The following is a 16,667-nucleotide window of genomic DNA, read 5'->3' on the forward strand; positions in this document are numbered from 1 at the left end:
AAAATAGAAAAAAAGCAGCCTGGATAGACTGAACAATATAAAAAATAAATGGACCAAGGTAGTTTGGTGGCTGTCTGTGACCCCCCCGCCCTCCACTTGTAGTTGAATAGAAAAAAAGAAGCCTGGATAGACTGAACAATATTAAAAATAAATGGTCCAAGGTAATTTGGTATCTGTCTGCATCAGATCCCCTCTCCACTAGGAGTAAAATAGAAAAAAAGCAGCCTGGATAGACTGAACAATATAAAAAATAAATGGACCAAGGTAGTTTGGTGGCTGTCTGTGACTACCCCGCCCTTCACTTGTAGTTGAATAAAAAAAAAGCAGCCTGGATAGACTGAACAATATAAAAAATAAATGGACCAAGGTAGTTTGGTATCTGTCTGCATCATAATAATCAACATCCTCATTAGCGCCCTCGTCGCCTACACAAATCTCCCCCTCATCCTCTTCTAATTCAAAAGTGGCATCCTCAATTTGTGTATCACCGGCTACACTCTGGCTTTTCAGGCACACATCAGCAGAACTGTTGAAAGGGCCCTTCTTTATGGGTACAATAACAGAATGCTCACGATTAGACATACCACTGTTGGATGGACTCTCCACAGGGATTGGCCTTACTGTTTTCTTGCAGCTTGGCTTTCACACGTAACAGTAGTTGTGCACCACTTTTGGAATTCAAATGACTTGGTCTTGCAAATTCTATAGACAAGCCTGCTTGTCTTCCTCTTCATCATTGACTCTTAGCAATTGAGCACTCGTCTTTGGGTGTATATTACACCCAAACCTTATTACTGCAAATTAGGAAAAATACAGTTTAATCCCTGATAGGCCCTCCACCATCCTTTGCATGTTAATAGTAGGATTGGTTGGAGTTATTGTTAAGGTCACACATTTTTTGACAAATCCTTCAAACCAGCCCAGATGTCAAACTGTTGTGGTCTGCCACCTGCGTCATCCCTGCTTGTGTTTGGAAAGTGCAAATTGGTGCCAGAACCTCACCTGCCACTGGTGCCACACTGCTGCAGGACTTACACAATCAACGTTATCCTCATCAGCGCCCCCGTCGGATACCCAAATCTCCCCCACATCCTCTTAATTCCAAAGTGTCATCCTCACTTGGTGTATCACCGGCTACACTCGGGCTGTTCAGGCACACATCATCAGAAATGCTGAAAGTGCCCTTCTTTATGGGTACACTATCAGAATGGTCACGATTACACATACCACTGTTGGATGAACTCTCCACAGGGACTGGTGTCATTTCTGATTCAGAGCATACATTATCCTCTAAAGCAATACTGGTTTTTTGCAGCTCGGCTTTGACGCGTAACAGTAGTTGTGCACCACTTTCAGACTCAAAATTACTTGGTCTTGCTTGGTCACGAGTGACCGTACAAGAAGAAGGCTCGGTAACTTTTTTGGATCTGCCACTAATAGAGAAAGGCGAAGGCCTCATTCTCTCTTTGCCACTGCGTGTGTAGAATGGCATGTTGGCAATTTTTTTTTTATCGGCACTTAACTTTTCCTCAGTTAAACTTCTTTTTCACTTCAACACGGTAAAAAAAAAATTGGTGTGTGTTTTTTTGGATGATTTCAAAAGACTATGTAGTTTGACATCGCCTTTCCCAGATGACGTACTGGGAACATTACCATCAGGACTGGTGACAGAACCTGGTTGCTGATTCTGCTCATATGTGGACTGCTTTGAATCCATTATAATGAGGCCAAAGCACTTGTAGTGCTAAATATTGTTTTAGATACTGCTGACAAATATGACTTTTGACACCCAGAAAAATTACATTAAAACACTGGGGAATATGGGACACCCCAAAAGCACCTGAAGTTCTAAATATTTGATTTTTATACTGCTGACAAATATGACTTTTGACAGCCAGAAAAATTACAGTAAAACACTGGGGAATATGGGACACCCCAAAAGCACCGGGAGTGCTAAATATTTGATTTTTATACTGCTGACAAATATGACTTTTGACAGCCAGAAAAATTACTGCAAAAGAATGGGGAATAAGGGACACCCCAAAAGCACTTGGAGTGCCAGAAGTTTGAAAAAAAAAACCATCCTCTATCCTCCTCTTACTGCTGTAACAATTGGTATTAAGATTAGAATTGTATAGAATAGAAACAATAATGTGTCCAATTATTGCTCTGTCCCTGTGCTGATATAGCCTGTGACCTAACCCTGCTCTCTCCCTCTGTCAAATGGCGATGGATTGCTGTGGAGGCTGGTACTTATGGTTTTCAAATCTCGGGAGAACCGAGCTCCGAAATACGAATACGTCACAATGACGTTTTGCCTTGATTTCGATTCCGAATGGGCGGGAGAGTACTGAGCCTGCTCGGCTCGGTACTCGGATAGGGTAAATTCGGATGAGTTCGGATCTCGGGGAACCGAGCCCGCCCATCTCTATTTGAAATATGATAATATTGCAGTTTATAGATATACTGTACTGATGAGAGACTGTTTTATAATAATTTATAACTTAATGCCAGAGTGTGAATATACAAATGGCAATCTGGAAAATGCCCATTTAAATAGAAAATTTGCTCTTGTCAAAAGCAGGTTTTTTCAAGTCTGTCTAATGCTATTTCTCTGCATATTTGTTTTTTTTTAGTTGAATGCATGCAATTATTTAGTGTTTGCAGCCCTTCAGAGATGTTTGGAACAGTTCTTTCAATAATGGACATAACAATAAAATATATTGAGGCACATTTGGGGCTGGTGTTTGTTGAGAAAACAAACACCAGCTGCCCCCCTGACTAGCACCAGCTAAGCAGCAGTCCCCTTGATTAGCACCAGCTGAGCAGCAGTCCCCTTGACTAGCACCAGCTGAGCAGCAGTCCCCTTGACTAGCACCAGCTGAGCAGCAGTCCCTTTGACTAGCACCAGCTGAGCAGCAGTCCCTTTGACTAGCACCAGCTGAGCAGCAGTCCCCCTGACTAGCACCAGCTGAGCAGCAGTCCCCCTGACTAGCACCAGCTGAGCAGCAGTCCCCCTGACTAGCACCAGCTAAGCAGCAACTGGATTCAGGGGAATGTTTTCTCATTATTGCCTATCTCTTGAACACTGAAAACATCTTTAGTCCATTGCATGTTGTGAAAATCAAAAGGCTTTTCACTTGCTGTAAACCATACACTTTAAATAAATATTGGACATACCAGTAGGGGGCACATGTCTCTTTATTAGTACTTTGCTAGCTGTGACCCTCTGAGATATTATCTTTTTACTTCTAAATACAATTGTCCTACTATGTCTGTCGTTCATCTTTAGTCTCTTAATTGTATTGAAATTCAGCAACTTATTTAACTGTATCTTCATAAGTTATAATGTTAAAAATACTTGTTGCACCAGATGCTTAATCTAAGTCTTACTGAACAAAACCTTATTGAAACAGAACATGTGATATATGCATGTTTATATCATTCTTCTCTTATTTTGTAGATTGTTTGGTACAAAAACAGGAAATAAACCTTCTGCTGCTGCCAGTAGTGATGGTGGGAAGTCAACTTCAGTAATGTCTAGTCCCAGCAACACTTCCATGGCTAGACAGGGCAGCTTAGATTCCCCTTCATCTGGTACTGGTAGTATGAGCAGCGCTGGAGGGCAGAGCGGGAGCATCAGCCCTTTATTTAACAAAGCCAATGAGTTAACGTCTGATGTCATAAGCCTAGGACATTCCTTGGCCTCCAGCCCAGCATCTGTTCATTCATTTACATCAGGTGGCCAAGTGTGGACAGCAAACCTGAGCAGCTCTTCTGCAGGAAGCAAAGATACCCCTAGCTACCAGTCTATGACAAGTCTTCATACCAGCTCAGAGTCCATTGATTTACCTCTCAGTCATCATAGTTCACTATCTGGATTGACCACAAGTACACAGGAGCTTCAAAGCATGCTCATGAGGACTGGTAGTGTTAGATCTACCCTCTCAGAAAGGTGAGGATATTTTCCAAATATAATAAACAGATGTGTTATGATTATTGTATACCAACCCTTAATTTTATTAATTGCTGTAAAATGTGCCTCTGCATTTTCATAATCATACAGTGTGATAAGTATTGAGAAGACAATATAAAGCATAGATTGCAGTAACCACAAAGCAATTTTCCCTCTTTTTAGTTGGGACTGGAGCATGGGCCCTTTGGTTGTCTTGTAAAATCCAATATTGGTTTTTTTATTCAGAAATGCAAATCTATTTCATACTGGGGAAAAATCTAATTAGAATAAACTGAATACCTACAATATTTATTTGCACACGTTCGCAATACCCACACATGAAAGTATGTATTCATTCAAGACATGTTATTATAGGAGTGACATTGGTTACAAAATCCTGCATCATACAGATGTTTGAAAGTAGCAAATGCCCACTGTGAAAAAAATCTATAGTAGAACAAGTGTAAAGTGAAAGTTGACGCATGCAATATAAATAAAAAATGTATGCAACAGTTTTATATAGCGATGCATTTATGCAAGAACAGAGTTACATTTTTGCTAATTCTATGTAAATGTCACCAAGCTTTGTGTAGTCTAAATGCAAAATTATAGATTAAAAACAGCTGCATTATGGCAGGACTATAACAAGAACTGTCCTAGCATGTACTGACCGAGGAGTTCAGGTCTCTTAGCCAATGTCAAATTCAATTTAATTATATGGCTTCAACATCTACATATACAAGCATGGTTTATGACATTATTCCCCTCCTATTTCCTTCAACTCTTATAGTGAGCAGAGTATTATGGTAGTTGCCTATATCAGCCGCTGAGGAATCTCTCTTTGGAGAACCTGAGAAAATGTAGAGACTTTGCAGCACATGTACAAATAAGTGCTTCCTTCCCTCAAACCCAGTCCTCCCCTTTTTAGTTTGTGCTTTATACAGCAGACTTGGCATTTAAAGAATAAAGGAATTGCAGGATTCCTAATGTACAGAATGAGGGGTAGTGAGAATGAGCAGAAAAATGTAATCCTTGGACATCCATGTCCAATTTTCTTTGTTTAAATTGAAACTAAAAATTTTGGTACAATATTGTTCTTACGTTGCTGTAAACTGTAATTTTGCTCCTAATGGTTTTTGTCTTGTTTGTAGGGGTTATCTTTATCTTAACAGTATGCAACTTGACCGAAACACCCTGCCCAAAAAGGGACTAAGGTATAAATGTCACTTGAGCATGACTGCTGCCTTACAACGATTTGGGTGTCTCTTGCTTTCTGTTAGTCTATTCAATTTCCCTCTTTGTTTGGCACTGATCAAGCTCTATGTCTCACCAATATGTGCAGCATGTTGGCCTCAAACAATACAATTTGGGGCAATTCTACATTGACTTGCGATGTATTACCCTGCCAGTGTTAACAGAACCATTGCTGAAGTTTCAGTGAAGGTGAAAAGGGGTTCACTTATCCTTATGATAAATGCTTTATCTACGGTATATTCATTGCATTTTTAGCAGCAGAAATTGTGGACCATGACATTTATCATAGGGTTCAACAGTCTCTATTTTCACCTTTGTTCAAGCCACAGCTGTGATTTTATGACTGCAGAACGGGGCAATGCATCACAGCCTGATGTAAAACCACCAGCTGTAACACCTTAGTGTTGCAACTGTATCACACGTAAGTAAAGTGATTTCAAAAGTGTAATAGTGAAAAGCAAAAAACAAAAGACTAATGGTGCTTTTGCTTGTAAATTACAGTAATACAGCTGGGCAACATGTTTCTTTTTTCCAGACAGGTACTAACAAATCTTGACTTTCCATTGGCTGCTTTTATATTTCTTTCTATCCATGTATCTTCTTTCCAGTCCTTCGTTTACAGCTTTGATGTATTGTTTTAAATGTTGTCTGTAAAATGATGTAATATCAAGTATACAAAAATAATTCTTTACATGTGTTATGCAATGCAAAGGCAAGTGTCACAATGTGTCTTGGAAGGCCTACCTTCATTAAATAAAAAAAAACCATTTGCATTTATATTGTTTACTGTGGCATATCATTTCCAGCTGTTTTATGCTCAGGTTTAATGGTGTGTAGGTAAAATCGGTGAAATGATGGCCTCTGGCAATTAATTAATACTTAACTGCTAACAAATAAAAACGCAATCAGCTGCTATTTCCTGGATGCATCAAAACAGCTGTTAATTGTTCCCAGTTTGGAGATGTTCTATGGCAGAGAACGCATTCCATTATCAATAATCTGAGACTTTAATCTACATAAATAGTTAACACAGTTACAGAATTACATTTTTATTTTGTAGTGTTCAGCCTGTTTCAGGTTTTGTACTACACTCTAACTGTGGAATAGTTTTGATTCTGCCTTGAAGTAAATGCATATTGTTTCTGTAATGTTAAAGGGGAAGTGTTCCCATGCACATAAATAAAATAACATTTTCTTATAGAAATGTAGATCTTGTATTTGAAATGAGAACTCCAAAAAGCAGACATTTTTTCCCAAGTTGCAGAAAAGTGGCCATCTGTTTCCAGGATCCCCACCAATTCGTCCACAGACCTACAAACTACAGTCGTCCAGCTGCCACAGACAATAAGATCCATAGGGACCCCACTCCATTATTCATATATGTTCAACTTAATAGTTAAGTTTAGATGGAACCTGATTTGATGGCTGTTGCAATAATTGACATAATCTGAATAGCTCCATATTCCCTCCACAGATATCATGGTTTTTCAAAACAGTGTTGAAAACCAAAAATGTTTATCACACTCCATAACAAATAAACAAAACCACAGCCAATGACTAAATGCGTGCTGAGATTCATTAATGAACGTAAATGTCGATACGTGCCGCATTTTGCATAAAATTGCTTGGCGCATGCCTAGAAGTGAAACATGTGTCAGTGAACGCAACAACGTCCAATATATTTTTGAGTGCAAGGGACCCTTACTACAGCATATGATTCCATGAGTGGGACGGGGAGGGGACTGGGCGTATGCACGTAGTCAATTTACAGTAAGGGCAGTGTCCGATTCAAGCTTTGGCCATCTCAAAGGTACATGTTTTTCTGTCGTATCACTTGCATTAGCTACAGGTCGTGTATAAGTGCTGATTACTTGTGACCTGTATGCATGCTAGAACGTGTGTAAACTTTTTGTTTTATTGTGTTTTGTCATTAACAGGTGACATCAATGGAATATATATTTTTTATCTGTGCGTTCTTTTGAGACTTTATATATCACATATGTAGCATCTGTTAAAGCAGAGCATAACGAAACCCGTATGCAACAACAAACATATATTTATATCCGCTCCTTGTTGAATAGAGACGTGCATATGCCCGATTTATGTGCATTTAAAAAAAAATAAAAACACATTTTGCTTGCCTTAATGAGTCAAGCACCATGACCTTAATAAATCAGCCAAGGCTGCTAAGGGGTTATAGTTCTTCAGGGATCACATACTGGGGAATGTCCAATAGTAAATTTAATTGGTCGTTAAAGTAACTGATGTACTGTTCAGTCATTATATATGTGTTTTAATGCATTGTAGATGTAAGAGATCGCAAATAATGACAATTTTGTACTGCATATTCATGTTTACACTGCACTTTAAAAGTAATAAAATTGCTTCATTGAAATCTGCATCAAAATGCTCATTCCCTGCAGGCTTACATGTTAACCACCATACTTTCTTGAATGAGTTTTAATTTTAATTCTATGGTTTGAGAAACTGCACATGAATGTATACTGTAAATGTATTAACAGAAATGTGCTGTTTTGCTTTTCCTTAAAGGTATACTCCATCATCCCGGCAGACTAGCCAGGAGGAGGGTAAGGAGTGGCTGCGTTCTCATTCCACAGGAGGGCTACAAGACAGCTGCAGCCAATCTCCTATTGTCTCCCCATCAGGCATGTCCTCCTCTACCAGTGGCAAATATCACTACTCCAATTTGGGTGAGACATGTCAAATGAATACGATACACCTCAATGCCATTAATATTTTCTGTATTCAGCTTTATTGTGCTTGGCAAAATACATTACCCACAAGAATTTAATGCACACTATAGACATTTAGAATGTGTCCAATTGTCTACTAATGCTGTGTGGTTTCATTATCCTATGTACTGCCACTGTAAGGGATCACATTGCCTTGCGTGAAATGTTTAATATTGAAATTCCTAGCAATGCTTTTTCTGACATCACATAGCACTGAGAGATTTGTACGATGTCAGATGAATGAAAAGTATACAGTGCATGCATACTGTGCTTTTATAATAAAATTACCAAGTTTGCATCCCAGCAAGTACTGGACAAACACTTAAAAAAAAACACATACAGCCGAATATTGGAGAACTGCAAGTTATTGACAATTATCTCTGTTGAGTTTACAGAAACTTGACAATAAATAATAAAAAAGCAGGTAGTGTGCCCCCCGTCCAATCCTCAATCAGACAAAGTTCTAGATTGTCTGGTTTCCAGTATAACTGGGAGACCACAAGTGTGGTGTCCCCCTGCTATAGTGAAAACAATATGCTTCCCTTCCCAGAGGCTACTAGCCTGGCTGTAAAGGGCACAGAGGCTCTTCTGGAACTCCCTAGACTGTGGGGATTGGGGTAATTAACAAGACTGTGAGCCCTTGAGTGGCACATTTAACCATTTTTCCAAAAGAGTAAAAAATACACAATTTTCAAATCAACTTTAATAGACTTTAAGGCTTCCTAGAAATCCTCATTCTTGATCTGCTGCAGCAATTCTAGAAAACATTTAAGAAGACTGCAAATCAATAGTTAGAGCGTGTTCTCCTACAGTGTAAACTGACTCTCTGCAACCTATAATATGTACAGTGATTCAAAAGAGAACCATGCAGTCACCCATATAATTGTTAGTACAACGTATCATGGTTTGGTGTTTGCCTCTAAGACAGTGCCTATAAAAATTGTACTGTATGGGCTATGGTGGCAGAATGGGCCAGTGTTATATGTATAGAGAGGCTTTAGATACCATCAGTTTAAACTAATACGTTTTAATGGGGAATAATACTTATTTTTTATGTTTATATCTTAATTTCTCACATTGTAAAAGATGCAAGGGTATATGATATCAGGAACAATAGGGGTGTCGCAAGAATGGAAACTACTTCCATTTATCTAGCTGCGTTAGAATTATACTCATCATTTTAATTAATACACCATATATTCAAATAACTTTTCAAAAAGTAAAGATGGGCAAAATAATGGAACCCAATTGGTTCCAGTATACCCTGCTTCCTAAACAATGCCCTATTGTTCTCTTACAGTAAAATTGTTTTTGTATATACTTGTGGATTTTTTCAGAAGCTTGTTACGTATTATGATTTTTGCTTACACTCTGAAATATTTTTTTTGCAGTAAGTCCAACCAACCTATCCCAGTTTACAATTCCTGGACCAAGCATGATGAGGTCCAATAGCATTCCGGCACAAGATGCTTCCTTTGAGTTATATGAAGACTCACAGCTGGGAGGAAGTGCTACCTCATTAGAGGACAGGCCAAGAACAATTAGTCACTCGGGTTCCTTCAGAGACAGCATGGAAGAAGGTAATTCAGTTGCTTTTATTAAATGAAGGAATTATTGATTACATTTCATATCATATCTGCAGTGCTTTAAACATACAATGGTGTGTTTTTTCTTTTCCTCATCAATTTGAGCTGAATGAAATTATGTAAAACACAAGACAAAAAGGGAAAACAAAAAAGGTTATTGCAATTGAAAAATCGTCACTGTGGCTCCAGTAGACACATTGCATACAAAAATCCTTTCGTGCTCCAACTATTCATTTGTGAGAAAACTGAAAACAAATTTTCATATGCAAATATATCGCTGTAATGCTAGAAATTCAGTTATTCTGGAGACTACACTGAATATTGTCTCCAATCTAGTACTATTAGTATTCACTGAAAATCTATCTAAAAATGTTAGTAATGGAAGGTTCTGACTATGCCAATCACCACTTCATGTGTCAGTGGCAGTAGAAGAATAAGACTTGCTCACTAGTAAGTGCATCTCCTGACAATGTTGCTCTAGAGTGGTGTGATGTACATGACAGGGCCTTATTTTTCTTCCTTGTATTTGGTGGAAGTGATGAGGTCTGGACAGAAATGTATACAAGCTATCAGTGGTAGCAAGATATAGAGATGTATTATAATAAATATGTAATGATATCATTATTATGAATCATTATGACACAGATGATAATAAAAGCTAAGAAAGTTCTTAGTGCAATTATAATTTTACAGCTATAAATTAGGTTAGTGATTTAGTGGATATGTATTTTGAGAGTGTACATAGTGTGTAGAGGTTGGGATGCAGTGTGTGTGATGTACATTATTGTGTTTTAAGACAGATTTTAACTAGAGCTAGTACAGCCCATTTATGGAGGGCAATTGGTGTGTGTTGTATGCAAGATGTTGAAAAATACAGAGAGTGGGTTACTTTTGATTTCCAGTGTTTGTCATTTCTACAAGCATTTGATGCTTTGTGTGTTAAGTAAACATCTATCTCTTTTTTGTTTTGTTTTTTAGTACATGGATCCTCATTATCCCTAGTTTCCAGCACATCATCTCTTTACTCCACTGTAAGTTGTATTTATACATTGTAAATATGTTAGAACAAGTCCAGAAATGACTTGCTTTATCTGTTATATACGCTAATATATCAGGACTGTGCATATTGCTTGACATGTTTCATTCTTTTCTGGGACACACAGAAAAAAAATTACTCTACATGTTTTGTTCCGTATATAAAAAAACGATAGCACTAGTTCACAGGTGTGTTTCTCTATAGAGTGCAGGTGACAATGGAAGTTGTTTTTGGACTGATGTCCCCTTGGATACACGACCAACATAGCGTACAAAAGAATCTCAATAAATGCTGTGTATTTGTGTGTACACAGCTGTACATATGTATTACTAGTACTATATATTTAAAATATATTCTGTTTTTGGGCTCATGAAATGTGTTATAAAATTATCGATTATTTCCAACGGAACAAATGCTATTGTAGCCAACAGTGATAAGTTAATATAGTATTCTATACACATGTACTTTCCCTTGTTGTAAGCTTGACGACAGAAATGCTGACTTTATGAAAATATGTTGTTGTTTATGTTGATGCGCTGTCTGATTAGCTAGCCAACAATTTCTACTTAATTGTATCTCTACTGCTCTACAGAAATTTATAACATGCACCATATTGAGTACATAAAAAATATGTCTATCTTTACAGCGGGCACTAGATGTCAGCAGTGTACCAGCTACATTGAGTCTATTCTTTGTCACTTTGCATCTTGGAAAAAAATACTGAAAATTACAATATATTATTTCAATTGACACGATTTAAACCATTGTTCTCTAAATTAAAATTCTCCTCCTGCTGTTCATAATATATAATGTGTTCAGGATCGCAGGTGGATTAGCCTGTGAGAGATGTCTTTTTTTTTTTTTTTTTTAGTATTTATTAAAATTGCATTTACTATAAGGTTGGTTTTGCTAATACAGTTCATAGTTGTTAATATCATCATCATTTATTTATATAGCGCCACTAATTCCGCAGCGCTGTACAGAGAACGCATTCACATCAGTCCCTGCCCCATTGGAGCTTACAGTCTAAATTCCCTAATATAGATGCACTCACACACATAGACATATACATACAGACAGAGAGGTAGAGACTAGGGTCAATTTTTGATAGCAGCCAATTAACCTACCAGTATGTTTTAGGAGTGTGGGAGGAAACCGGAGCACCTGGAGGAAACCCACGCAAACACAGGGAGAACATACAAACTCCATACAGATAAGGCCATGGTCGTGAATTGAACTCATGACCCCAGTGCTGCGAAGCACAAGTGCTAACCACTAGGCCACTTGTTTTTACTTTGTGCCTCTGTCATCTGTTGGCCACATTCCCTGACAAGTTTAAAAAGTTGAAAGGATGAATCATACAGTACATGTTCTCAACATCAGCTCTGTACAAAACTGTAACCTATAATTATAATAATTCCACATCAATATCTTAAATGACTTGACATGATTAAGGATGACATTTTCTACTTAAAATGATGATAATTGTATGTTTTTAATACTTTATATATTGACTTTTTTTGCAAATTATTATTTAATCTACAGTGTTTTTTAATAGTTTACTTTTTGTCACATCCAAATGATAATTGTTTTTATTTAAATACAGGATTGGTGTGTTTTGTATCTGTATTAAATGTGCTATATTTGCTTGTATACATAATGAATGTCATTTTGTTCCCCTAGGCTGAAGAAAAGGCATTTTCAGAGGTAATGATCATTTAGTTAAAAATATTTATATAGAATTGTATGTAATTGGGATATTGTATAACCGTTCACATTGATAATGCCAAACAACATTAGGGGAATGACGGAGAAAAAAAACACAGCGATAACAAATCCACCATAGACGATAGAGAAGCAGAATAAACCATTTAAATAATAATAGTAAAAAAACAAATACCACAACTCATTCAATTTACATATAGCACTAATTGCAATACAAATTCAAATTTTAAAAAGTTGAATTGCTTCTGAAGTCTAGACACATTTATATCGCCATTCATGTCAATACACCTTATCGGTGAATTAAAGATATCAAATTACATTTATTTGACTTAATCTCCCTTTCACAGGTTGATCATCTTGAACATCTGCTCATTCCAGATAGTTAAGGGAGAAATGTAAAAAAAAAAAAAGTGTGCACCTCAACTCCCCAGTTACTAAAGCTTTTATAATATACAGGGAATTGCATTTTTTTCATTTCTAGTTTTCAGAGGGACATATTTTTTAATATGAGACTGACATGACCTCTCGGGTAATTGCCAGATTCCTATCTTCCACTCATTTTGTGAAAGACATTTTATATCCTCAAAACCTGTGGAAGCAATCTTGCTGGAAGAAGTTGTGCCACAATCTGCTAATGTTAGAGAAATCACTAAGTAAACCTTTCAATCTTCCTCCCTATCCACCACAGGTCTAGTAGACTTTATAGCCACCTATCCCATCATTTTGTTATATATGACCTGAACTGTCAGATGTATTATTTACTGTGTACAACAATTGTTTCCGTGTTTTATTTGGTTATTGAGCTGTTGTTAGTCATTTACTGTATGAAAATACTTAACGTGCAGCCTTTCTTTTCTGGTAGAGAAAATGTACCATTGAAATGTGTATATCAGTAATCCTGTTTTTGAACCACAATAGTAGGGGGCAACATGTTATTTTTAAGGACTTCTCTAATGGGGTGGGTTAGTTACCTTTGGAGAAGCTTCAAATCACATTATGGCCTCAGAAAAGCAGCCTTTATTTCTCAGTGTCACAAATGCACTCCCAGCGTCAGTGTTTTGGATTTTGCTGCAAAGGGTTAAGAGGCTTTCAGGGCTCAATCTTGCCCTTACCTTTCACACAGGTTGCACATTTAACAGAAACGCTCCCAAAGCAGGTCTCTCACATCCATACAAACCTAATCACTGCCACCACCTATTGTATTAGGGCAATAGGATCCGAAAATATTGTCACACAAATATACACACAATGCTCCCTGTTGGCAAAAAGGGCTAACACATTACACCCTAGCACTCAAAGGGTTAATAGAGCATGCTCTAGCATGCAAAGGGTTAATACAGTCAAATGATATTTCTCTTCATAAAAGGCTTATGGATTTGTTAGAAAATTGAGGACAAACTTTATAGTCTGTAGGCCTTGGATATATGGGAGAATGAAGTGGACAGTCCTCAATTAGATTGAGTCCCCAAAGCTGACAATTTTTCATAGCATGCAGGGGATTTATGAACTTGTTCACCTGGGAGGTCCCTCAGGGGGGGGGGGGAGGCAGTGTATATGATAATATGGGGAGGAGATGGCCATATATCTGCTCACATACCTTTCAGAAACACAGTTTCCCCTTCAATGGATAAGTCATAATGTCCTGCACATTTGCATAGAAAGAAATCTGATATTATTATGACATTAGTAAGTCTCTTTCCAGTAGATGCGGGATTACTATAAGTTTTATGTACAGTGGTTATTTAGAATTCTCACACCTTATGCATTTTCTGTCCCTGAGTTTAAATTGGCACAAAGATGTCTCAAAATAGGAAATATAAAGGAGTGCATTTTGAAGTATATATTTCCTATATAAATAAATAGGCAACTGTTGTCCTTTGGCGTTGTTTAGAGTCTCTTTGTCTACCCAGCATATGGATTTCCTTGTTAATTTACAAACCTATAATCTTTCCATGCCCATGTCCCCTGGCTCTACCAGAAAAACCTTAATCTAGATAGTTATCAGATGGGACTGTGTGACTTGGAAGCCAGCCTATTGAGGTGTGCAACCATTTCTTTCTGTTGACTGTTGTTTATTAACTCCTTTTTTTACTGGCCACAGTGAGCTCAGAAATTACACACAATAAATACCCCACATATTTTAACCCCTAACTAAGTTATAACTTTTACCAAACCATGTTTTATTTTTACTCTATCACTACACTCATACAGACTAAGCACATCTTAAACTTCACATCAGTGACTAATGAATTTACCTGCTACATAGACCGTAAAACATTCTGCAACACCACAGTCACTAGAGAGAAGGACAGAGATGGGAAAGTTTTAGCCACATATATCCCATTTGACAGCTACCAGTTGCCCACCACTGACCTTACAGCATTCAATATATATTGTTCTTCGACTAAAAAATTAATTTTCTCTCCTGATATGTATTTATGTATTCTGAATCGGAAACAATGGCCTATTTAATTTATTATGTAATCTGTTAATGGAAACATGTTACAAACTGTCAATTACATACTGAAGTTTGTCCTTTTCATATTATTATATAGCAGATACAAAAACTGCGTCGTGAGCTTATAGCATCACAAGAAAAAGTTGCAACATTGACATCCCAGCTGTCTGCAAATGTGAGTACAGTGTTCTCTAAAGCATGCTTTATGTATGTTGATTATTTGTTGTTCAGATTATTACTGACTAAATTACACTTGTAATTAAATCCTACTACATTTCACAAAGGTCAAGTAGCAATGTGAAGGATGAAACACAGACAACATAATTTTCTTTGACTAGAAGCATTATTTAACTCTTACTCGTCCGTTCTCTTTTCGACAGGTCATTGGTGAAACACAGAAACCTAAGATAGAAATGATTGGTTACTATGGGGGGGGGGGCATGGAAGACTGTACACAGCCACCTTAGCAGGCTGGCTAACAGAGCAGGAACATGGCATAATAGAGCATGTACAATATTCTCAAACATCTCTCCATAGAGAACAATGAATTTTTTCTGAGTTTCTATCGCTCCTCCGTTTCCCATTCAAAAAAACTGAGTAGAGGAGAGAAATTTAGATAACTCTCAAGTGGACATAGCCTTAAGAATATATTCTATAGAAGTCTACTTTATTGCTTAGTTTTCCCACTAGACAAATAAAAGTATTTCAGTTTTCTGCGGCAGATCACTTTTTCTTGACCTAGAAAGCAGGATTTCTGGTCCGATACATAAAAAAAAGGTAAATATGCAGCAAAATTATCTACATTTACTAAACTTTTCAATAAAACAAAGTGAAAACAATCCTTATAAATAATAAAAAACTTCCCTTTAAAAGACTGCATATGTAAAGACACCTTATAGATGTGACCATCAGCTAAGCTTGAAGCATTAAGCTTCTTGAAAATAACAGATATGGCTCAGACACCAATCAGGGCACCTTTCTTTAGAAACCTGGCACAATCTGGTGCCCTTTGCCAAGAGCACTTGATGTCTCTAGTCGTGCTCATAGTGAATATGTTCATGGTCTCAGCTACTGCAACAAGCACCAGCGCATTTTCATTTTTTAGACACATTGAGAATTCAGGTAGAGAAGAGAAAAATGTGTGCGAAAATAAGTGGTATATAAACTGACATTTAAAGTACACAGATATGATGTGTACAGTAAAACCTGCTCAGAGTACATGTAAACTCAGGTTTTTTAATTAGAATGTAGAGCAAGGTATATACTTTTCTGTGAGCAAATATACATATGGGACAGCAGTGTATATAGCAAATACTTTATGGACCAAACACATGAGTAACACCTACCACTTTTGTCTGTATAATCATAATGACAGTTAAACCACATGAATTTATTAATGTGACCACATATGTTTCCAAACACAGTTTTATGTTTATACTTTATACCTGAACATCATCAGTGGAGCTGGTTTAGAGTTACGAATGAATGCAGCTAAACGGTGCAATCTGGCACCTTGATAAAACCATATTGCCCTGTGGAGGGGCAAATTTAAAATGTGTGAACAGATTAAGCTTGGAAGATGGGTACATCCGAACTGAGCTCTAAAATAAAGCAGCCCAGTATTTGCGTGCTACATATAAACGTAGACAGTATTTATTGCCCATGCACCTGAGATATACCCAGAGATTGAATCAGATGCTGCTGTATGCACTTTAGCTTGGCACACCCTTACAGTAAATTGAATTTGGGCATCCGCCCAGTTCCCGTCCCTGTTTCTTCTCTGATATCCTAAGCAGTGTCCTTTATGCTCAAAGATGAATTGTAGGTTGTTGCGTTCTGTGGCATACGGCCCGATTCTGGGCATGCGCAGAGTAATTATGTGCATTATACGCAAAACATC

General features: G+C 37.4%; 1 protein-coding gene across 4 annotated transcripts in view; it reads left to right on the forward strand.

Moving 5' to 3' along the window:
• The window catches only part of NAV3 (neuron navigator 3), a 539,311-nt gene that overhangs the window by 465,196 nt on the left and 57,448 nt on the right, over nucleotides 1–16,667 (forward strand). For all 4 annotated transcript variants that reach the window (XM_075209582.1, XM_075209579.1, XM_075209580.1 and 1 more), the window contains 7 exons: nucleotides 3,464–3,955; nucleotides 5,107–5,169; nucleotides 7,760–7,920; nucleotides 9,354–9,542; nucleotides 10,527–10,579; nucleotides 12,268–12,291; nucleotides 14,865–14,942. In XM_075209582.1, coding sequence (XP_075065683.1) covers nucleotides 3,464–3,955; nucleotides 5,107–5,169; nucleotides 7,760–7,920; nucleotides 9,354–9,542; nucleotides 10,527–10,579; nucleotides 12,268–12,291; nucleotides 14,865–14,942 — 1,060 coding nt within the window. The remainder of the gene's footprint in view (nucleotides 1–3,463; nucleotides 3,956–5,106; nucleotides 5,170–7,759; nucleotides 7,921–9,353; nucleotides 9,543–10,526; nucleotides 10,580–12,267; nucleotides 12,292–14,864; nucleotides 14,943–16,667) is intronic.

Source organism: Mixophyes fleayi, chromosome 4, assembly GCF_038048845.1.
Source record: "Mixophyes fleayi isolate aMixFle1 chromosome 4, aMixFle1.hap1, whole genome shotgun sequence".
NCBI classification, from domain to species: Eukaryota; Metazoa; Chordata; class Amphibia; order Anura; family Limnodynastidae; genus Mixophyes; species Mixophyes fleayi.